Source organism: Coloeus monedula (assembly GCF_965178545.1).
Source record: "Coloeus monedula genome assembly, chromosome: Z".
Lineage (NCBI taxonomy): Eukaryota > Metazoa > Chordata > Aves > Passeriformes > Corvidae > Coloeus > Coloeus monedula.
Window position 1 is genome coordinate 59158580 of NC_138822.1, and position 22420 is coordinate 59180999.

The 22420-nt window shown below is 43.5% G+C and overlaps 2 protein-coding genes across 3 annotated transcripts in view; one reads left to right on the forward strand and one right to left on the reverse strand.

Annotated features, from left to right (window-relative positions):
- The first annotated feature begins 3167 nt into the window (after window positions 1-3167).
- Window positions 3168-4804, forward strand: LOC309585233 (large ribosomal subunit protein mL50-like). Of its 2 annotated transcripts, none has more exons than XM_082301840.1 (2): window positions 3168-3281; window positions 4055-4804. In XM_082301840.1, the coding sequence occupies exons 1-2, from the start codon at window positions 3193-3195 to the stop codon at window positions 4452-4454; spliced, it is 489 nt and encodes a 162-aa protein (XP_082157966.1). In that variant the 5' UTR covers window positions 3168-3192; the 3' UTR covers window positions 4455-4804. The 2 variants fall into 2 exon arrangements, with proteins under 2 accessions (XP_082157966.1, XP_082157967.1); XM_082301841.1 differs by having other exon boundaries at window positions 4058-4804.
- Window positions 4805-7595: 2791 nt separating this feature from the next.
- Window positions 7596-22420, reverse strand: part of PLPPR1 (phospholipid phosphatase related 1) — a gene marked incomplete at its 5' end in the record, with an annotated part of 59165 nt that continues 44340 nt past the window's right edge. The window contains 4 exons of the mRNA XM_082301207.1: window positions 7596-7733; window positions 9013-9144; window positions 11075-11251; window positions 16867-17117. Of these exons, the coding sequence (XP_082157333.1) occupies window positions 7701-7733; window positions 9013-9144; window positions 11075-11251; window positions 16867-17117 (593 nt within the window). The 3' untranslated portion in view covers window positions 7596-7700. The remainder of the gene's footprint in view (window positions 7734-9012; window positions 9145-11074; window positions 11252-16866; window positions 17118-22420) is intronic.

Genomic DNA, 22420 nt, shown 5'->3' on the forward strand with positions numbered 1-22420 from the left:
AAGTGCAGGAACCTTCCTTCCTCCTGTCTCTTCTCACGTGGTGGAAGATGTTCAGAAATGAAAGAAAAACATAGAAATCTAATTTCCCTTACCCTACACCACAATGGAGATAAAATGGATTAGCTTCCTCTCCACCCTTCACTCCCACAATTTACCAAGGGGATATTCTTGTTTCATTTGCACATTGTAAGGAAAGGGAATTCTTTCCAAACACCAAACAACAGCTGCCAATGAATCATGAACCCACTCTCCCTCAGTTTGAAACTCAGTCCCTGAAACAGCAGCCAGATTCAGTAGTTCCCTAGCAATTCAAGTAGCTACCTTTGCCCATTACCCCATTTTGCAGCCATAATCCTGAATTATTAAACCTGCATATTCAATCATGTCAATAAAACAGTAATTGAAAACTAATCTCTCCCTCACAATTCTTTTTGTTTTGTGTAAACTTTACAGTATCTTTCAGTAGTCTTTGCAAAGATTAAGTCACGAAGTGTTACAGCTGGTGAGCTTGGGAAACACTGAGGATATCAAAGGGAAATAACCCAGTACTGACACAGCTGGAGAGGTTAATCCTACCAACAGAAGTCTGGCAGACACAAAAAAACCACTTGGGAGATGTACACAGCAAGAACTGCTCGGGACACAGGCCACAGACAAACAACGCTACCTTCAAAACATCTCGTGTCTCTGGAGAACCATCGCCAGTGAGATGAGGCTGCCACACACTGTGTTAGGCTTGCACAGGTTGAGTCAGGGCTGCCCTTACAAATCACCATTACACGCTGAGCAGGGGAAAGCCCGGCGGTCCGACTGCACCCTCACCGACTGCAACTCCGCAGTTGGTGAGCAAGCTCCTCACCCAAGGGAAGCTAATCCCAAGCTGAGCTGCAAAGGCGTGCAGGCGGAGGCAAAGAAGAAGGAGAAACTCTCCATATCGGTTCCACGAGCAGGTTTATCGCAAACGAAAACTCCAGGGACGAAGAGCAGGTTTAACAGAGGGTCAAGGGGTTTTATACTCAGGGAAGAAAGGTGGGGACAAGGGTAACAGCCAGCCGGGTACAGCGATAGCTGTGGGGTTAGCAAGGAGGTACCCAATGGGAGTGACTTGTGGGAGGGGTCTACAACGGGAGGCCAATGGGGTGTCAAGTAGGGGGGAACTTTCTAGAACCTATGAATAAGCATATTGAATATGGCTATTTATTAATATTTACATAGTCAACATCTAACGCATAAAACAGGAAGAGAAAACGTGAACCAACCAACATCAAATAATCAAATTAGGAGAACAAAGGCTTGTGGGGCCATAACTACGGAGATGCCACACATCAGTACCTCGCCACCAGGACATGGGGTGCTGTGGGTCAGTGGATGTGGCTACAGCCACATGCACAGCAAAAAGGGTTGCCCTTACAAATCATCTTTACAGTGGCATTTTACACAATAATCAGCAAAACCATGTAGGAAGGCATCTTAATGTACTTGTTGTATAGCTTGTATAATGAGGCTGATGTTGCGAACCAGCAGTCTGACCTTTGGCACGTTGCTGTGTCCCTGTTAAAGGCATGAGCTTTGTTAGCTAAAGCACAGTCAGATGGCTGTCATGAAAAAAGGCATAAATGGCAAAAACAGCAGGCCAAGGTTATATAAGAATATTTGCCTGGCTACGTGCTACACCAATCAACTCACGAGGCCTTGGAGCAGCTCCCTAAACAGCCAGGGCCAGGCGACCCAGAGGACCCCATGTTCTTTCAGGGTCATCCCTCTCTGCTGGCTGCTCCTCTTGGCCACAGGGACTCTCTGCTCCTGCCAACAAATACAGGGAAAACAGGCAAAGTCACTGCCCTGTAACCACCTCCCCGTGTCCCCTGCCTTAGTAACCAGTGTGTCACAGAGGCAATAAATAAATAGCCAAAAGCCTTCATGTGGATCCAGTCACTGCATAATTAAGGCCTGCATTTAGTCTCTCCTGACAATGAACAAAGAGCAAGTGATTTGCCAAAAAACACTCCAGAGGCTGATGCTGGTGTCAGGAATAACACCTCTTTCCTGGTTCAGCTGTGGTCCTCTGGGTCTCCATGTACCTGCATTCAGTGAAATCTCTGCTCCTGATGAGCAGCATCCTACTGATACTCTGATCTAAGATCGATCTCAGAATTGTTTGCATTGGAAGTGACCTTAAAAATAATATTTTTCCAACCCATCCAGTTCCAACCACCCTGCCATGGGCAGGGACACCTTCCACTAGACCAGGTTGCTCAAAGCCCTGTCCAACCTGGCCTTGATCACTTCCAGGGATGGGGCATCTACAGCTTCTCTGGGCAAGTGTGCCAGGGACTCACTGCTCTCACAGTAAAGAATTTATTTCAAATATTTACTCTTCCCTTTTCTAGGTTAAAACTGTCCCCTCCTTGTCCTGTCACTATCTGTCTGCGTAGAAAGTCCCTCTCACTCTTCTTTATAAGCAAGCATCAGCACCACGATTGTTTTTCCCTATTTATAAATTATAGTAAACGAAGGAATTAATGTTCATTGACTACAAGTTACCTAGTTTTTATAATAATTAGTAGTCTGCTGTTGGGTAGTGATTGTCTCACTTCTCATGCTGATTAGCCTGCATGCTCAGTCTTTCTCTTCTTTTCAGTCAATGGTTTCTTGAGTGGGTGGCCATCATCTGCCCCTGCTGGATTACCTTTACCCCACTGGAGCTGATTCAGCACGGTTGCTGCGTTGGCTTTATTAGTTTGTTCCTTGTCTAGGGGGTTCTGCCAAATGTCCTCGTGCCCATAAAATCTGCATTCTTTGTGTCCACCATCAGTGCTACATCCTTCTTCCCAAGCCTTGCTAACCTCCCCTAGCTCACAGACCACAGAAGCCTGTCAAGGCCTACACCTCAACAAGGCAATTCTGACAAGAAGTGCGTTGCATTTCCAACACCTGGGCATCACTTAGAGCTTGTTGGCTACTTTCTGTTACACGTACAAAATATCCCTTCCTGTCGATTAGGCCTGAAAGAACACAAAGGCCAAACATCAAAGAACATCCTTCCCGAAGGATATTTTCACACATTCCGCGTTTCCCGGCGCGGGGGGGGTGGCTTGCGGGGCGGACTACATTTCCCGTGAGGCTTTGCGGGGCGCGACGGAAATGCGTCACTCGCGGTGGCCGCGGGAAGGCGCCCGGCGCGCCTCCAGCATGGCGGCACTGCGGGCGCTGCGGGCGGCGAGGCAGCGGCTGCCGGGGCTCGGCCCGGCGGGGCTCAGGGCGTTCTGGGGCGGCCGCAGGTACCCGCAGGGCACGAGCTGGGGGTGGCTTCTGGCCTTGCCCGCATGCTGGGCCTTCACCGGGCCGTGGCCCTCTGGAGGTCACTTAGCCGGACACCCCCTGAGCAAGTCCCTCAGGATTTGTCCAGGCGGCTTTGGAATGCCCCTAGGGAAGGAGACTCCACAGGTTCAGCAAGCGCCCACGAGGTGCACTGCTGGCGGGCGGGTGCAGTGGTGTAGGGTTGGAGCCTTTAGAGCTGTTACTGCTTTTATTACGAGTGGGAAAAGAGGGATTTCGCAGGAATGAAAAATAATTCCTCTCTAACATTTTACGTGAAACCACGCGTGGGTTGTTGACTGGGTTGTGGCAGATGAGAAAGTCAAATTTTTTACTTAAAACTAGTGATGACCTTTTTTTACAGGTGGGCACTGATTTTCTTCTGTAGTAGTGGTTATTTTCTGTTGTGGTTTTTATTCACAGCAAGTTAGAACATGGAGCTGTAACAGGAAACAAGTAATTAGTCGGGTTAAAGTGCTGTTTTCACTCAGACCAGTGAAATAAGGTGAGTGGGTGGGTGACTGCCTTGCAGAGGCAGCCTGTGTGGTGAGCAGCACTTGGGGAAAGCCAAACCCTGCCTGGGCACTTCTGTTCCTCATGGACAATGGACCTGCTGTGTCCATGGGATGTGTGAACTGTCTGGACTGAGTCTGATTTAAATCACCATGAATACAAATGTGCTCTGACTCTGTCTTGAGTAGCCCAGAGGCTGAAAATGTTTCTGTTCCGGTGCCAGCAGGAAGGAGGAGAAAGAAGTGGAAGCAGATGGAGCAGCTCCTGAGAAGGAGGAGAGGGGTGAGCGCAGCCTGATCTGCCCCCCGCCGCGCAGCCGGAGCTACCTCCCTCCCGAGAACCTGCGGACCTGCCTCGAGTCCCACGTCAGGGAGGTCTTTGGGCCGTGTGTCCCCGAGGACTGGCAGCAGACTCCCTTGAGGGAGACCAGGCTGAAGCATCGTCTGCTGGCCCAGCTGGCCGCAGAGCTGGGCCACGCTGTGCCCAACTCGCGGCTGCACCAGCTGCGCCGCGCCGGGGACGTGCTGGGTTTCTATCGCACCCCCGTGAAGGACGGGACCAAGTTCGATGAACTCGCGGCCGCAGAGCTTCCCCCGAACCTGAAAATCATCTGGCAGCAGTGAGTCCCCGTGGAGCGTCCCCGTGCCTGGCTTGTGCTGCAGGGCAGCAGCAGAGCCCTCCCGCTGGGGTGAGGTCTGTGAATTTCACTAATAAAGTTTCACTGAAATCTCTTCACCCCATAATGGTGAAGTCTCCAACAGCCCTATAAAATCAGCTGCCATCGAGGCATCCTGTTGAATTCTCCAATGTCTGTTAAGGGCCCCATTTTTTAAGTTCTTTGGATGTTAGTTTTTCTTACAAGTTGGCTGTGTGTTTAGTTGTTCTTCCTGTCTTTAACTGATGATGCAGGTCTGCTTTTAATCAGGAGGCAAGCAGGGAAGTCAGGAGGACAAGAAAATAAATGCAACAGTGTGAGAAATGCATGGTACACTATGAGTGTTTTCTATGACACAAGTTGTTTCCACTGAGATTGAGAGTCTGTGTGTGTGATCGTTCTGGGAATAGTCCAAAAATATCCTGGTTATAGCACTCTGTGCCCTGAACCCTTGCTCCCCTGCTTTCTTTCAGCGTGCAGATGCCTGAAGCGCACTGCTGCATTTGTGTGTTACAGTGCTCAGTTTCTTAACTGAGCAACTTCTCAAGTGCTGCTTTCTTCTCAAAAGCTCTGAAGAAATTGAAGGAACCCTTTCTTTTCTCCTTTTGACTCTTGGAGAATTACAGAACAGCGTAAGTCTACACCTACATGTTCCACTGCAGGGTGAACTGGGGTAAGTGAACGTGGAAAGCTGAATGTTCACAAATCCCTCCCCTGTAGCTTATGGGAAACCACAGTTTGACAAATGGCTGACTCTTGTCAGCTTCTTGGCTTCAAAGGCTATTTGGGAGCAATGAATTGGAAGTTATTTTTTCATGAAATTATGTCTTCCCATCAGAAACAGAGATACTTGCACCTCCTTGTTTCCTCTTAACACTCATCATCTAAGAAAACACTTTCAGTGGTAGGTGCACTTTGTGCTCATTCCCCCTTCTATGTCTCTCCCAGGATGTAACTTTGACAGCTCATGTAACGTGATCAGAACAGAGTGAAAAGCTGGACTGGGAATTAGGACAGGCAAGAAAGGAGCTCAGCAGCAGCTTGTCTTGTGTTTTGCTGTCTGAGTTGAGTCAAATTGCCATTTGCCTGATCTCAGACATATCAGTCCCTTGGAAGTGCAGACCTCGTGCTTCCATCAGCACAGGAAGCTGCAGGGACTGGACTACAAGGGAAGAGGATCAGACATGGGCATTGGAGATGCAAAACATTTAACTGCTTGTAACAAGCTGAAAAAGCAGAAATCCGAAATGACCTCAAAGTCTTGCACACAGTGCCTGTGCTGTGGAAGGGCAAGGCTTCTAGGTGCTTAATCACTTTATCCCTGGGCTTTCAAAGGTTTGTCACTTCAACTGAATTGAATTATAAACAAATAAATAAACATCCATGCATCTTTGTTTTTTTTAGGCCAAACCAGTAGTGAAGATCTGAAGAAAGTGTGAAAAAGCTAGCTTGGGAGGGTATTTCTTAACAAAATGATTCAGAACAGATTTTTCCCTCTGGAGTTTTGATTACAGCTGTAGTGAGGGACCCAGAACACTTACCAAAAGCTCCTTATGGTCACAGAAAGCATGGCTCAAGTCTGATCCTTATATTCCCAAGCCAGAAGCAGACATCAGTAGACTCAGAAGAAGGAAGAAACACCACAAAGCCAGACACGGACATTCCAGATTTTCTCACAGGCAAATGAAAGACTGGCTCATGTGTTTGCTTTTTTGATAATTTTTTTTTTTTTTGCTTCTGTTTTGGAAAAAATATACAAAAAAAAAGCCAAGAAGAACCAACATGGAAATGTGAGGTAAACATCCCAGTAAAAGTACAGAGGCTCCATTCTTTAAAGGAGACACACAGCAGTTATCACCATGCTAGAAGAATGAGATGCAGGAAAATCCTAGAAACAGTGGAAAATCATTTAATGAAGCCTTTGCCCCAGTTCTAGCCATTGCAAATGGGCTTTTTTTTTTTTATGTTGTTCTTCCCATCCCCAACCCATACTTAATTGTCTTTATAATGCTTAGACAAAGTTGTTAAATTGTAAAATAGCAGTTTTGATATAAATTCTGGTTGGCAGAATTTACAAAAAAAATGCAGACTGCTACTACAGACTCAGCTTGCTTACTTGCTTTCTCTGTCTTTCTGTCTTCTTTTTTTGTTTGTTTGTTTTTGACTTGTCAAAGCCCCTCAGAAAAAAAATACACTTTGGGCAGCAAAGCTGGCTTCTTGGCTATGCCAATCTGAATGCCAAGGAATGCCGCCCCTGCGAAGGAGTGGTGTCACTTTTCCTTTGCACCAGTGTCACTAGTTACCCCACAAATCTATGATGAAGTGATGAAACACTTAGAGCGCAGCCTCAGCCCCACAGTGGTGGCTGTATATCCCCATAGTCAATTCCTGAAGCCAGGTTTCACTGGGAGCTTCAGCTGGGCCTCAGGGAGGAATGAGGGTCTAGGGAGATGATATAGTCAGCTCACATGCTATCAGCTACTACTATAAATTTTGACATCCAGTCTGTCTATACTGCAGACCAAGGATGTTGTTTTAGTTATTCTTCAATAACTGGCACAATCACCCACACCAAAGCAATCAGGCTTTGATTCAGTGAGGTGCTTAAGGACATGCTTCTAGTCTGGAAACTGGGTGGTAACTGAAGTCCATTAATTCCTAGGGAACACTTAAGTAGCTCACTGAATCAAGGATGGATTTTTGTTTCTTGTTGATAGTATCATTCAGGTTAGATTCCTGATCACCATTATTTTAATATGAATTAAATATATGCAATTACTTCAGATCCATGCTGAGTTTACTCAGGTGAGAATCTGACCCAGCACTTCTTATGGTAAGAAAAGGTAAAAGTGATTTTTTTTCCCCCCAAGATATATAAATTCAAAACTGAGAAGAAAAAAAATTGTGTACAAATATCACATAACAACATCAACAATTCCATAGATGTAGTTCCTCAGTGCACACTTTAAACAAGAAAAGGGTTTTTTTTGTTCTTTTTCCGTTTTGCTTTTAAAGTCTGGCATAATAATATTAAAGCTGACAAAAAATCAGGGCAAGCTACATCACTTCCTCATACAAAAAAAGTACAAAACATTAGCCTCTAACTAGACATAACATAATACTGGTCATCACAGTTAGACATTTAGTAACTGTGTGTCTTGGAGTATTTTACTGGAGGGTAGTAAAAAATAGCTTCGGCTGCCGATCTTCCATCTCAGGTTACTTCAGTCATAGAGGCAGAGTGATTCTGGCAAAGAGGAAAAGGCAAACATGTGAATGTTTGTATACAGCAGCCTGGCACTTATGCACCCTAGTGTGCAAAAGCAACAGGAAAAACCCTTGCTCATAAAACCTGCGTTGTAGATGTATGGTCATTAATTATAATTTAAGAAAAATTATCTAGTTGATTTCTAGTGGACATCAGTAGTTAAAGTCTAGTCCCTACCTGCACTTCACAGTCCAGTAGCTATAAGCAGCTGACCAGACAAAATTTTTCTCACAGCCCATGAATATTTTCACCTGCTCAGCCCTTCTGTCATATACAACACAATGTGGATATATAAGTAGCACTTAGTTTCTGGACTATAAGCCCATAAAGAAAACATCTAATGCACACAGTTCTGCAGATTTAGTGGAAAGTCTTCCAGTAAATCTTTGCCTAATCAAAATTGATTCTTCAATTAAGCCAAGTATTTCCAGACATTAGTGTTTTTCCATTTTTTTTTTTAATTCCTCTTTTCAGTTTATTTCACAAATTGTTTAACGAAAGTTGCTATTGATCTTGCCACACATCACGTGTAGAGGAATGACAGGCCATCTAATAAAGAAAGTACAATTTAAAGAACAAATAAATACGGTGTATTTCAGATAACTCATAAACTACAATTTCTCCTTGTTCCCAGAATTTCTTGGCAGGTTGCATTGACTTGTCTGTTTTGAAAGGACTGGTTACAATGCAGTTATGCCAACACAAGTATTTGAAGTTAGTAGTTTTAACAGAAACACCATCAGTATTGACGTTCCCACTAGTTATTTTTTGCAGGCTTGAAAGAAGGCTATTAGTTTATCTTCTGATGACTTAGAGATAGAAAAAAGTATATGATTTCTTCTTACTATAGAAGATACTAAACAGTAATAAGGATAAAAAGCCTAATCTCTAATATTTTTTGGGACAGAATGGTTTATCTTCAGGAAAGACTAAATCTCTCATATGTCCCAGAAGTTTTCCAGAATGTAATTAGGCAGAATTATTTTTACTTTTCTCTCAGTTTTCTATTCTTCTAAGCAAAAGTTTGTGAGGCATGTGAAATCCTACTTCTTTAGCTGTGGATGTGTATGGGGGCAGAAGATCTACAGTGTTTGATGGTTTCAGGGATAAATGCCTTAACACAAACTGCTGTGATGCAGATTCACTCTGTTCAGTGCGCTTGAAGTGAGGTATGTGTAGTTAGGTACAAAACAACTTTTTACTCTGCTGCAACAGAAAATATGCTTGGTGATGGTCTGGCTAAGAGGATGTACACTACCTGTGCACTCAGTGTCTCCAGAGGACTTTCCACTCTTGGAAAAGCCATTAGTGGCATTCCTCGTGGGTCTTCAGGCTTCGGTTTAGAAGGAGCTGCATGACTGCCCTTAAAGTTATGGACAACACATATCCCCTGTGTAATGCAGAAAAAAAACAGAGTGAGGTCAGTGTGTTCCATCCTCAGGAAAAACCTGGAGGGGAAATTACCATGGGGGTCACAACTGCCAGTTTTTGCAAAGAATTTAACATGGATTTGGGTTCAAGGCATCATCTGTCTCAGCCTTGGGCTGCAGTGTGCTTACTGACACGGCTGGGCGCAATGACGGCCTTGGTGACAGACCATTCTCAGCCTTCTTATATTTTACACTGGACGCAGCAGAGACCCCCATGTATGCTTTATCATCCCAGAACCACAGGCTACCTGAATGATGTCCTTTACTGGCCTAATACTCCCTTCTGACTCTGACTTTGTCACTTCCAAGCAGTGAACACAGTTCCGTGGATGGCTGAATCTCCCTCACATCTGGATGACACCATTTAGCACCATTCCTGCATGCTTCCAGCACTACTGCTGTGGTGTTAATCCCACAAACCACTTGCTCATGCATGACCAGACTCACAGCATCCACACGATGATGGTGATGCCAATAAGTAACCATGTATGGCAGTGTGTGACTTGAGGACATGGAAAAAAAAAGGTACACAGTTTGCTGATGGAGTGATTCCTACAGCCAGCTCCATGCTGGCTCTTCCCCTTCACTGCCATAGACCCGAGAAAGAAGCAGGCTGCAGCCTGGGTGGGTCCTGTGCTAGCAGGATCTGTGCCAGGGATCTGACAGCACCCCTCTGGGGAGACCCACCACTCTGAAATTCAGCTTGTGACACCTGCAGGGTGCCAGAAGGTCTGCAAGGCCAAAGTGCATCTGGGGACAGGCTGTCACTGCCACCAACAGGCACTGGGAGCACAGACAGATTGCCCTGGCCTGATAGATGGGGCAACTGCCTCTTAAATTGCATGGGCAAGATGTGAAGTGCCATTCCCAGTGGGAACCAGACAAATTATTCATATAAAAGTCAAGGAGATTCAGGTCAGAGGCTGTAGACATGTTTTTATCTGAAGAGAGCAGAGGACTAAATGACACTTGAAGGTTTGTTGTTGTTGCTGTTTTAAGTACAGAATAGAAAAAAAAATCAGTGACAGGACAATAGAGATTTAAGGGATCTTTGAAACCTAATCCCTCCTGATGATGGGGATAAAGTGTCTGTTGCTATGCAGTGGATACTTTTGAAGCATATTTTGATTAAATGGAACCAGGCACATTTCTTGGTAATAGTGAGAATGACATGGACTGCTTGCTGCGTGCATAAATCCTCAGCAAGAGACCTCTCACCAAACAAAACACTTAAACTACACAGCCCACAGGAGAGCTAGTTACACTCAGAGTCCAGAGAGATGCTCTTCACTGATTCTGCAGGAAGGCCTTTGATATATTTCAATGCGTTTGGTTATCCTGTGAGGGGGTGAAGGATTTCAGCTTGACTCTAAAAGCTGCAAAGTGAGGTGGTTTTGTCTCCAAAGGAGCTCATCCTGACCTTCCCTTCTATTGCACTTCTTTTATGGTCTGAGACAAAATGGAGAACCAGGATCACAGCTCAGAGCCCCAACCTCACATTTCACGCCCTGAACCTCACATTTTTGCCAGATACAAGGCACACAGAGGGGTTTTGCAACAGAAGTGTCCCAGAGAAGGAGTCTCAAGCAAGCCCTCCTTTTGAAATTGAAATCTACACCACCTTTTGCAGCATTTTCCAGAACAGATCAAGTAGGAACATGTGGAGTAATTAAAATAATTGAAATATATAAAACGTACAAATGCTACCACACTAGACTTATCCGTTAGTATGAGCCTGATTTCATATTAGGATTTTCTCTGATAATACATTTAATTAGATGGGGCTAGAATTAGATCTTGCAGTCTACAAGCAATTAGCAAATTTTTAAAAAAAATTTTTTTTAAATCATGGTGTTTTTAAAAGGAATACAGAAGGACTGATGGACTTACCAGAAACAAGGCTACAGCAGTCCCCAGGATGAAGCCTGCAATCACGTCCGAACAGTGGTTTCGATACTCAGACACTCGATTTAGCCCAGTAAGGAAGGCAGCACACAGAGTTCCCAAACACAGCACGGGCTTGGCTAGCCTGCTACTCTTCGTTTTAATTGTGCTTGTGATGTACATCTGGAAGAAAGGGAAAGCCAAAAATAAAAAAGGGCTTCACTAGAAATGCATCTTTCCCACCCAGACAAATCCTAAATCAGCAAGGATGTGACAAACCCCCTCATTCATTAAAGAAAAAGGCATTGGGAAATGGAGGAAGAGGTTTAAAGTAATTCACAGAACATTTTTAGGAGAACAAAACCAATACTGTCAAATGATGGAAAATATCCCCTTGCATTTACATACTTGACCTTTTCTGAGCAGGTATGCACAGGCTCAGCTTTGCTGATTTTGTGCAAGTACTGGCTTGAGTGGTGGCTAACATGTGCTCTGAATGCACATGACTAAATGTTTGCAAAGGGAGTCAGGAATTCATGCTCATACTCCTGCAGAAACTGTAATGTGCAGATGTAGTGCTTAGAATCTGTACGAACTAACTGCTCCAGTTTCCTAGATGGTATTAAGTTTAAGGAACAGAGAACATTGAGAGAAACCATTCCAGACATTTTCCCTGCAAGATGAAAGGAAACACAGTATGAGAGAGGTTTCTTTCAAAACAGTGGATTTTGAGAATGTAATTCTGGAGCATGAAGTTTCACTATTTTCCAAATATTTTTTAATGAACCCTACATGTTTCTGGCAGTTTGTTGTTGTTTTTCTTGGTTTGTTTTTTTTTTTTTTTTTAAATACATTCTGACAGGGAGTAAAAACATGTGGGTCACAGTTAGCAGCCAGTCCTTAATTCCAGAGCTACAAAATAACAATGATCAAGCAAACTGAGCCTGACGGCAAAGCAATTAATTAAAATCCTTCTCAGCCAACAAGTATGTAAGCCTCCATGATTTCCAAAGCTTTGATAATTTGAGATGCTCCTGCTTGCTTTGCTTTTCACACCTGAACCTGACTGCAGCAGATGCCTTTTGACAGCTAACAGTGAGCACTAGGCGGCAACCTTGCCCCAGCCTTGTCTGGCAGGTTGAGCTGCACCTATCACCAAAACTCACGTTAAGGTTCTTTGGAAATAATAGGAAAAAAATAAAACCACTGCCACTGCGTGAATAATTACCACCCACCCTTTCATCCCGTGCACTCCTTCTAGTCAATTCAATCGAGCAATAGGGAGCCAGATTGCTTTCCCGTTCCCCACCGAAGCACGACTGCTGTTTGCAGCGTCCGAAGGAAAACCCATCACTCCTGTAAAGTAAGAATGCAGTCCTGCTGCAACAGCTGTGAACTCCAGCTGCAGGGAACAACCCACACAGGCTTGTTTCCTTACAAGTATGAGATGAAGCTGGATCTTTGGGTTCTCTTTGTCACAGATAGGAAGTATCTGTACTTGTATGTGTTTCACACATCTCGGCAAGAAAATGTAAACTTGTAGTAAAAAGAATATTTTTAGCAATGAGTGTAATCAACCATGTAAACAGATTGCTGAGGGAAATCTGTTAAACCCCCGTGAGGAGGGTTTTAAACAAGACAAACTGTTTTCCCAGAGGGCGGGCTCCAGTTCATCCCTAAGTCACGCACTGAGTTCAGAAATAACTGGGAGAGCTTCTCCATTCTGATCAGACTTCCCAATCACTGCAGCTTGTTCTTTATTGTCCAGGCCCAAAAGCCAAGATATTTTTTAGGATTCTCACAGTGCCTACCCACCTTTAGAGCATGGTTTCAGAGTTTTGTGCAAGAGACCAAAATCTCAGTGAAAGCCACTTACATATGGTTTCCGACACAGAGCAAATGTTCTTGAAAATTTCCCACAATGCTATTCATAGTGTAAATTTATTTACAAACTCTGAATGTCAAAACCAGGGAGGAGGAGGAGGAAAGAAGTGAATATACAAACATGTGTAGAACATATTAAAAAATAAACTACACGTGATTTAACTGTATAATTTATCTCCTCAGCTTCTTTGCTGTGATCTTATCAGTACACTCAACTAGTATATTTAGCAATATGCAGTGTGTGACAGCAGCATTTATTGCATGTGATTCCTCTCCCATTTTTTTCAGAAAGACAAAATCATAGACAAGGAGGCTTTTTTGTCTGCAAGTTTAAAATAGACATATACTTATATTTATATATATATATGCAAATATATGCATATATTTAGAACACATGTTATATTTATAATGAGAAAGGCAGTGGAAGAAATCTGTCTTGACCCTTCAGCAGAAAGTAAGGAGGTTTGTGGCAGTTTATTTCCCTTAGAAAGTTCAAAATTTCATACCAATATTGCAAAAGTCTATGTCCTAGAAGTTTTACAGACAATCTTTTCTTTTACCATAGAGATTCCTACAGTAAAAGAGAAGCAGAGCCTTTGGCAATGATGTTCAGTGCAGCTGCTCAAGTGCCAAGGCCTTGAATTGATCACAGCTGCAGAAGGTATTTGCTGTGGTCTTCTCTGCTATTCAGCATTTCCAAATGTTGGAGGACTCGTGCCCAGGTGTAGAGACCCAGAGAAGCTCACTACAGTCATGGGATGGATTGTGGTGGTGCATCTCTTTCCCCCTCCCGTGGCTGCACTCTGATCTGAAAAGTACTCGTTAAGCTTTGGCCTTGGCAAACAGCAGCTAGACTAAGCCTCTCTTGAGCTTATCAGAAGCACTGCCTGTTCCCAGGAACTAACAGGTGTCTGAGGGGGACCTGTTTTTTTAACGAACAGCCTTGGAAATTTATTTTTCTTGCATGAATAACAATCTAAGTGGAATCATATTTTTGTTGCTGAACTTTCAAAGAAAATTACCGATTCAGGGGGCAGCCAGGATAGAAAACTACCATAATTAAAGCCCACTCTTTTGGGACACCCTAAAGAAGGGTTCAAAGTGAGATCTTTTTGAGTGCTTGATTCCCCGAAGATAAGGGGGTAATGTGGATGTCTCGAACACCGATAACCAGATGGCTGTGGAGCCAACCAAGGACTGTTGGAAATAACAGACAAGAATTGTTGGTAATAACCAAGGACTGTTGTTATTAACACACCATGAGAAAGATCAAGTTTTGGCTGGAGAAGGGGGGCCAGGCAGAGATAGGGCATTTTTCTGTGACAAACAACCACAACATAGCACAGGAAATGGGTATGGACTATAGGGTGGGATTAAGACTACCCAAGACCAAGACTGCATATGACAATTAATTTTCATAGAAAGTGAGAAACCCATCTTTGGGGTGGGGAAACCTGCCCATAAAAAGGTATCCTTGCAAGCCCAGGCAGTGCCCCCAGGACCCTGGACATCTCATGGGCTGGGCCAATGCAGGTGGATCAATGCTGAAACTAGGATTGACATCCCATCATCTGGATTGATGCTGGAACATGGAACAGTGATCCCTTTTTCCAGCCATTTCTTTTTCCTTGGAAAAGGAACTTAAATTCCTATGTTTCTAAGTGCACAGCAGCTTGCACTGTGCACTTGAACTGCCATCTCTTCCTGGGACCATTCTGGAAGACTGATAAAACTTCTTTAGATGACATTCTTATTTTTTTATAAATATGGAAGCCAGGGCCTTTTCTCTTTCCCCTGCTTTAGGCATACAAGATTCATTTCCACCTGCAGAGATCACAGAAGTGATGCTCTGGGTTCTCCTCAGCTTCTTTAGCAGGTGACAAAGAAAAGTCCAGTTGATTAAATAGAAACCCCAGATTATTAAAAAACAAAAGACAAACACCCAAAACCCACAAAGCCAAATCAGTCACAGTGGGAGTGTTTTCAGTAGCAGAGCAATGAACAAGTGAGTACAGAGACACCTGCACAGAATACTTGAGGTTCAGCGAAGAGAGGAGACTCCCAGATCTCAACAGACATTTATAAAATGAAAACCAGTGTCTGTGCTGATTCCATTCTTCTGCCTCCTCACCTTGTACCTGTTCTATTTTTCTTGCTCCATGGCTCAATTCTCCAGCTTTATGCAAAACACAGCTATTACTAAGCAAATAACCTGTGTTTTATGTTCAGCAGGCCACATTATCATGCATATTAGAATCAGCAAGAGACTTCTCAAAAAATTGTGCACAGCACAGTTATTAAGCAAAGCTGGATATGAACAGAGCATTTCTTGTGTAATGCTCATGTTATTCCCAGCTGACAGACAAAAAAAAGACAAATGGCAACATTTTTAGTTCTAGAAGGTGACTTCAGACAGAGAACTGGGCTGGAATTGGACTGTTGGCTGAAATGGGCAAATTTTCCTGACCTTGTGGCTCAGAAACAGTTCCACATCCTGACTCCACCTGACATCTTCCTGTGTGAGAAATGCAGGCCCATCACAGGTACACTTAGAAGAGCGGAGCTCAGAAACACTGAACTACCTGGGGCTTAAGCACAGGAAGAAAAAACTGCATTCCCCTTCAGCTGTAGAAGTCAGCCTGTTTGGAGAAGGTTTGCCTTCCTAGGAAACAAGGGAGGCTGGGCTGGGAAAGTCCATGAAAGGATGTGATTAGCTTAGGGCAGAACCAGGACTAAGCCTGACCCTGGAACTTCCACCTAAGAGTTTCTCGTGGTGCAAACAGCTGCTACAACCATGTTGAGTATATTGTGAACTGTATTTCACACATAGTTGCATATTGTTCAGAAGTAATGTACACAAAATGCCACAGGCTTTCAAAACATTTCCCAACCAATCCTGAGCAAAGAAGTTGTGGTTTATTTCTCCATCATCATTCATGCAACATTCAGTGCAAACAGATGGATATTGAAACAGCAGCGGTGGATTCTTCATTCTTCATTCTTCATTCTTCAAGTAATAATGTGGTGTTTCATTCATCTGCTACCAAGAGCATGGGGCAAAATATTCAGTAAATACCCTGTCTTTAAAAACTTTAAGGCTTTTCTTGCATACTTATGACCTACAGAGAGACTCTGACAGTACTTTGAGTAAAGCTATAGGGGGAGAAAAGACCTAGGTTAATACATTTTGAGATCAGAACCAGGCTAAGTCCTTAGATCTTTATGGTAAAACCAGCACGGTTTTCTGCTTTGTTAGTAAGATTCTTGGATTAATTTTCAAGCATCATAGAAATTTTAGCCAGAGAACACAAAGGAGCATCAGTCTGTTTCATCAGACTTTGTAAGACAGTGTCCTTTCTTGCCTGCATGGCAGGGTCACCTTGTTGGTGTGTCAGCTGGGGTGCATTTAGCTATGATAACAACGAAATTCTGGCACTGACTTTTGTTAGAATCTTCTTTGCAACATGAGTCAAGGTCCTAAACAAGGGAAGCAAAATTCAGCCTAAGTTCAGACCCCCACTGAAATGGCACAATTTAAACTTTAAATGTTCAACAACACATGGCATGTGAACAAATATAGCAGTACAGAAGCCGTTTAAGGATCAGCTTCATTTCAATGCTCATGAGACAGGTACAGGGAGAAGAGAAGATTGAATGAGAAAACCAGCAGCAAAGACAAGTTTAGGACCTCACACCTCTACATGCAGTGCCTCAAAAGCAATGAGCATTTCATTTGCTTATACCAGGATTGGTAAAATGGAGAGAGAAGGGGATCTTCCCCTACTGACAAAAAAACACTGTCCCCAGAACAACCCTCTTTTTCTCCAAAAATCCATTGTAAGAAAAATGCCCCATCTAAATGCACAAACGGAAACCTCTCATGCAACCTCTCATCAGTCATCACCGGCACCCACCGTGGCATATAAAGCTGAGTAGATGCTCAAAGCAGCATGTTTGGATGGAAAAGATCTCCTGGCCTTTTCAATCACCTCCACATCCCCAGTGCAGATGTTGCCATTGTTGATGAACTGGTGGTGGGCCCGACAGTCGTTTCCAGTGTAGTTGGGTTTGCACACAGTCAGGAAGTAGGGAGCCAAGTTCCCAGTCACAACCTGGCCAGCGTTTACAAAGATGTCAGTGGCAAAAAGTCCAAATGCAAACACTCCTGTGAGGAAAGATTAAAAACAGTGATTATTCAAACAGGTTTAGAAAATCTCACTATACCTGAGAGACATAATGAGAGTAGTATCATGTACTTAAAACAAATCTGTCATAAAAAAAGGGATGTCTGAACCTGAAAGAGCAGTGCAGTGCTGAAACACAATACTCCTCTAACATAACCACCTAGGATCAAGTACCTTTTGGATTTTGACTATTCACCATCTTGATGTTGAAAAATTACAATCCTGACCTAGAAATACTTGGCATGTACTTTTGGAAGCACCCCAATGCTTTGCTCTGGAAGACAGCTGCAATTCAGTTCATGCCACCAGGAGCACATAACCACAGTCCCGTCAGATGAAGTATTCACTTCAATGCAGGAACTTTTCCACAGTCGTGAAGCGTCTCTTGATCAATACTGCAGTTGTCACATCCTTCACTGACTCCTCTTGAGTGTTATCAACACCTGCTACAGCTGCTATGAACTTATGAGGATCTTTCAGATGCAAGTAATACCTACATACCAGAGGTACAGAACAGCAGGTTTGCAAAATACCAGACCCAAATGTTCTGAAAGATTAAATCAGCTCTCCTCTTCCCCTTCTCATCACTAAGGTTGATTAAACTGTCACAAAAACTTAGAACAAATAACTATTGTCTTCTGGTGTGGGAATATTGAGGGTCGTGCATTTTTGCTTTCTCCCTTCTGTAGCTCTGAAAGCAAAAGTCATTAAATTATAAATTAGCTGAGATTGTTATGTATTTAAATATGACCAAGAGCTGGAGCTCCAGGGAAATCATCTTAGGAAAGCTGTGATAAAATCTTAAAAGTTGCACCACCATGACTGTAACATCTTCACTGCTTATCTATACTGAGTTAAAAAAAGATAAAAAGGCTGCTCTAGTCTGAGACACAAAAAATATGAGGGACTCAGCAAAATAATGCAGCATGTACCGACAGTAACATAAAATAAGACTGTAAATAAAATGGATTTGTTGTACAAGTGTTGAGTTACAAGTGTTGAGTGGGGCATGCCTGTGCCAGTTGGTCAGAGAGATGGTTTGGTGTCACTGGCACAGATCCCTCGCTGGGGTACTGATGGGAAGAGCCCTGCTCTTGGGCAACAGCCTGGAGGGGCTGCAGACCCATTCGTCCTCACCATCCTCCCCCAAGGTTAGCAAGGAGCATCACACAGTGAGGATGATTCTGGGGGCTGAGTGTGTTACTATTCCTTACGCAAGTTTACTTTTATTTATTATTAATGAACTGGTACGTGATCATGGATTTAAAAAGCCAGTGGTGGCCAAAGAAGGAGGCTGCCTTCCTCTGGTTTTAGGTTTCTTTTCAGCGGTGTGACAGTTTTCCTCCCATTTATCTTTCTATGTTTGAAAGGAGAGAACACTGACACTGTTCCTTTATTTCCTTTATCCCTCTGGTAATATTTTAAATCCATGGTTTTCTACAGCCATCAGGAACGTCTCACCTACATTACTCAGTGCACAAGCAAGTTCAAAGGAAAAAGGCAGAAGGGTATCTTTTCAGCCTGGTGAAACAGCTGAAGTTAGGACAGAGATGAGTCTTATTTTATATACATCACTCTGTCAAAATTTCAAATTTTTTTGGCACAGCTTGCTTTAAATGGCAACTTTCTGATGTTCTGTGCAAATTACAGGGAGTGCAGCGAGGATTATTACCCAGCCTTTTACAATAGTTAGAGGAAATTTAAGTGTCAGGCAGTCTGGCTCATGCTCTTTATCATGTATGTACAAGCCAAGAACTGAGACATTTCAGAAACAGCTCGCGGGCTTCACAAAACTATTTCAGTCTCTAGGAAGTGCATATGTACAAAGGTACTTTTCTCCATTAAAGAAAGACATTTCAACACCTGCTTTTTATTAATATTTGGTAGCACAGAAAGTGCTGGCCCAGATGCAGCTGCTGAGGCCTGCAGTAGTCTGGAGAAGAGCAGAGCAAGCCATGGCTGAAAACTTTATCACATTCTGACTGTGGTGCATTTTGGCTGCTGCAATCCCTCTCTCACAGTTCTGCCAAGCTGTGCTCTGTGAAAATCACAGCTATGTGCAGCAATAAGTCTGGCTGGCAGGGATGTGACCCTCGCAGGCTGATTACACATCATGTCTCTGGAGACTTGGAGCAAGGGTTGTAATTGATTTAAAGGCTGTAATGCCAGTGCGCCTGGGCAGTGGCAGACAGTCCCTGATGGTTTTTGTACCTCAGGAATCCATCTGTGCAATGGATTTGTTCAATGACCTACAGCAGCTAAACTAACTGACCAGAGCACAAAAATGCAGTGACGTGATTGCTAGCCTTTTAGAGGCAGACAAATTGCTCTGAAAAGCTCCATGGGAAGGGCAACTAGCCCCAGCTCTTCAGGGTCATACAGCTCAAGTCTGTCATATAATGCCAGAGAGAGAGAGTGGGAGATGTGCCTTTTCCAGACTTTGACATTCAGGTGTAATGGGAGGTGGTGTCATCCTGCTCAGCAGCAAGAGCTTTATTTCAGTTTGCTCAGTCTGGGCCAGAAAACCTGGGAATGAGCTGTAGTGCACAACTTAGCATATGCTGAGAAAAGATGGGAACAGTGCAAGCCACATGGGAAGCAGACCTACAGCTGCTCACTAGCAGAAAGGATGAAGGTTAATTGCAATTACATAAAGCCAGTCTTTCCCCTCAGCCACACGTGTCACATAGTCTGGCTGCAAAAAGAGGCCTTAAAGAAGGAGCAGAAGGTATGTCTGGAAAGGCCTTCTGACTTTTTCTCACTGTCCTGACTCTCAGCTGTATTTTGTCTCAACAGCAGGTAGAAAGAGGAGGTTAGAAGACAAAACAATAAGCAGAATGTAACTGGGAGTGATACTAGCTTAGGCCAGAGATAAGAGGGCAGGCTGTACTCCTTGCTACTTTCTCAGCTGCTCCAGAGTCCAAGAAAGCAAAGATCAGATTTTTACATATCTTCACCTCCAGTGAGAAAGCCCTTAGACAAATTAAATGTTCAAGCCAGAAAAAGAACAAACAAGGAAAGTCCTGTTGAAAAATGCTGAGGGCAGACAAAGTGAAGATTGACTTTCCAGATTCATGTCATCTGAACTAACACTTGCCTTGGCAGAAAAGTCTAAGTATTTAGCAGCATCAATTTTTGAGTGCTTCGTTTTTAATTTCTCCACTTACACATCCCTCTAAATGACTGTTAGAAAGTCCTTCATGAACCCCTGATTTCTGGGCTCTCACCCACATCCTACTCTCATGTTCTGTCGCCTATCAAGCTCCTTGTGTGGCTGTTCATCAGTGTTACCACCTCCAGCTCTATTGCTTTTGCTAACAGACACATCTGCCCTGAAGAAGAATCCAGCTCTTCTCATTCACTGCAGCCTCTGTACAATCCTCTGTCCTCCCTGCAATTCATGCTCAAGCTCTCTTCTTCCACCCTGAATCTATGTAACCTCAGTCACTGCAGCTGCTTGTTGACTCCATGGAAACTCTCACTATTAGAGGCATTTAAAATGCCTCTGATTTGAAAAAAACCCAAACCACTACCACAACAAAAATCAACAAAAACCCTCTTGGGACTTTTAGAAGAGCATCTGAAAAGACATCAGGAGGAGGGAAGTAAGAAGCTAGTGGGTGGAAATGAGAAGGCTTTATTACAGAAAGAACATGAAACCCTTAAGTAAAGTGACAAAAGAAACAATGCATTGAAGGGTTCACGAGACATCAGAAACTGGGCTCTTCAGTAACATATCATCATGTTTTCTACCAAGGATATTTATTTAGGCACTTCTCTCTGTCCCAGTCAATTTTCTGAATTTGTCACTCTCAACTTAACTTGCTTGGAAAATGTTCCTATTTCACATGCACACTCACATTCACCTAACCCCTTTTCCACCCCCCGTTTTTTAAGGAAGATTAGAGTTTCAGTGGAGAATGTCCATGGAAGGACTCAGGCTCTATGGCAATGTTGATCCTCAACCCATCTCTGAATGTTTTGCTCTAAGAATCTTGTGCATCCAATAAAGCCATAAACTTATAGCCCTGTGACTCAGACTCTGCTAAATCACCCTTCATCATTACATCTTAAAGGAGACCTGTATCATTAATCCATTTTACAGCAGGAGAGATGGGGGTTGCAGGGGAATTTATTGTCCTGTTGCCATGGCATCAGGAACAGGCTCAACATCAAGCTTCCGAGTGCTCATAACCTCATCCCAGGATTGGCTCTGATCTTCTACCAAAGACCCCACAAAGCTCACTACTCCAGCTATCTACTACCTCTTGTGTCTACCTGCTTCACTTCTGGGCATCTGCCTGGATACTTGTTTCCCCCAGATGTAAGAAGGAAGACACATGGTTTGACCATGCCAGAAGAAATTCAGTTCCCACTGCAAGAGTACTCTGGAGGCTCAAGACTCGTCCTGACAGATGCACAGGGTATTTTCCTTCCTCACTGCTTTCACAACCACCAGTTTTCATCAAGGCAGCTGTCAGCTCAGAGCCTGGCATCAAAGGGAACAGTAAGGGTTGGTTTGTCCCCAGCACAGTGACCTTTTTCTCATTGTGGAGGTTCTTCTGTGATAAGATCTACAGTAGCTCAAGCTGCTGCGGCAGTTTAGGTTTGGGGCAACACTCCCAAATACAGCTTGAGCCCTATGGAAAGGCAGCCAGTTAATAACAGAACATGTAGTGTTTCACAGCAAACTTCAGATGCAAGGCAGACAGAAGGACAGGGTCAGGTAAGCAGGTGCTCAGGGAATTGACATCAGAGCTCTGGGGTTTATCTATCCTATTACAATAAACTCAATGTGTGTATAAATCTTGTAAACCTTTATTTGCTGAACTAAAGTCTTAATTGGCTGAAATAAAGCCCTAATTTCATTATTTAGTGGCCCACTGTGAGGTGCCACCATGCTTTAGATTAAGTTGTCAACTTAATCTATCTGCACCATTTGTTAATGGCAAATTATGCGCATCTGGAGTAAAATCCACTGGTAACAAGCTGATGAAGCATGCTGTATTTCTAGATATCTGAATTAGAAAGGGGCTACTTGCATGTTATCAGGGCTTTGCAGGTAGACAACTTAATCACGTGGATTAGAAACCTAATATAATGAAATGCAACACAATTCATACTGCAGTCACCCTGTCGTAGTGGTTCAGGGAGGTCTGAATCCCTGACCGTGGGGGTATGATAGCAGCTGTACATAAAGGACTAAACCTTGACTGAAACAATTCACTGAAATGTTTTATGACCTCTATTTGCAATACAAAGCATGAAGCAGAACGCAGAAGCA

Coding starts and splice junctions, on each gene's coding strand:
- LOC309585233 (XM_082301840.1), top strand. CDS start 3,193: ATGGCGGCACTGCGGGCGCTGCGGGCGGCGAGGCAGCGGCTGCCGGGG. Junction 3,282..4,054: donor GCGTTCTGGGGCGGCCGCAG/GTACCCGCAGGG, acceptor TTCCGGTGCCAG/CAGGAAGGAGGAGAAAGAAG.